The 1133-nt window shown below is 34.7% G+C and overlaps 1 protein-coding gene across 1 annotated transcript in view; it reads right to left on the reverse strand.

The window, feature by feature from the left end:
- The window catches only part of SARC_11895 (hypothetical protein), a 4491-nt gene extending 3947 nt beyond the window's left edge, over nt 1-544 (reverse strand). The window contains exon 1 of the mRNA XM_014294012.1: nt 201-544. Coding sequence (XP_014149487.1) covers nt 201-378 — 178 coding nt within the window. The 5' untranslated portion in view covers nt 379-544. The remainder of the gene's footprint in view (nt 1-200) is intronic.
- Nucleotides 545-1133: the final 589 nt, after the last annotated feature.

A 1133-nucleotide genomic window follows, 5' to 3' on the forward strand; every position in this document is an offset into this window, starting at 1 on the left:
ATATATATATATATATATATATATATATATATATATAAAACAATATAATACATGTATACATGGAATACTTTCTTTTATGGATATAGATAGATTGTGAACGACCATACATATTGAAGTTAAATAGACAATGTCAATAAATTATCCGATATTACACTATTATAACGTGCAAATTTATGACATAATACAAAAAAGGTACGTACCCTTTAATTCCGCAAGTATAGATAAATCAGTGGCGCTGTAAATTTTTATCGAGTGATTGGATGCGCTCGCAGCGATAACAGTGCCTGCAGTATTTCCCGCAAGATCGAATAGGTATGTGGAGGCGTCGTTGCCAACAGCAAACTTCCTCTGCACGTGTAGTGCTAACTCGACAGCCATTATTGGAATAAATTTGTATGTATTTATCGATTTGTTTTGAGTTAGGTGATGTATTTACTTTTATATGTATATATACATATACAAATATATTTATTTAATATATATATATATACGCGTGTATTGGTATAGTAGCTATATTATAATATGGATGATCAGGCTCGTCTCCTTACCGTGAAGATAGTAGTACAGGCGATATATTATTTACATAAATACATCATTGTGATCAAGACGTGATAACGTGCGCTGCGGTCAGGTGGATACAAAATGCCTCAGATAGAAAGTGATGACAAACAACTGTACCGAACTTCTAGCCATGATGCCTAAGACACATACCATCTTTGAAAGCTCATGTATTGTCGGTGCGCCGACGAACTCGATGTTTTACATAATTTTAATTATATTACAATATCTTATAACTGTTCGTCTGTATGCGTGTACATATGTTATTAGTGTTCCCATAAGCAGAGAATAATATAGCTTATTTCCGCGTCACAGGATTAAGCGTACAGAAGAACCCATTGTTCCATAGAAATCGAGTAAAATGCCTGTAAGAATACGTATGGCCCGCTTTGGGCGTATCCATCAACCCGTGTACCGCTTGGGTATGTTGGTGACTTTTATGAATGTGCTTTCTACTTGAAGTACTCAGTTGACGTGCATCGTTTCAAAAGTACTTTCGAGTGTGATTTTTTATGTCACAATAAAGGAATCGATCCATCATGTTCGGGAGGAAAATGATGAAGTTCTTGTTTATT

The sequence above is a fragment of the Sphaeroforma arctica genome, assembly GCF_001186125.1.
Source record: "Sphaeroforma arctica JP610 unplaced genomic scaffold supercont1.1941, whole genome shotgun sequence".
NCBI classification, from domain to species: domain Eukaryota; class Ichthyosporea; order Ichthyophonida; genus Sphaeroforma; species Sphaeroforma arctica.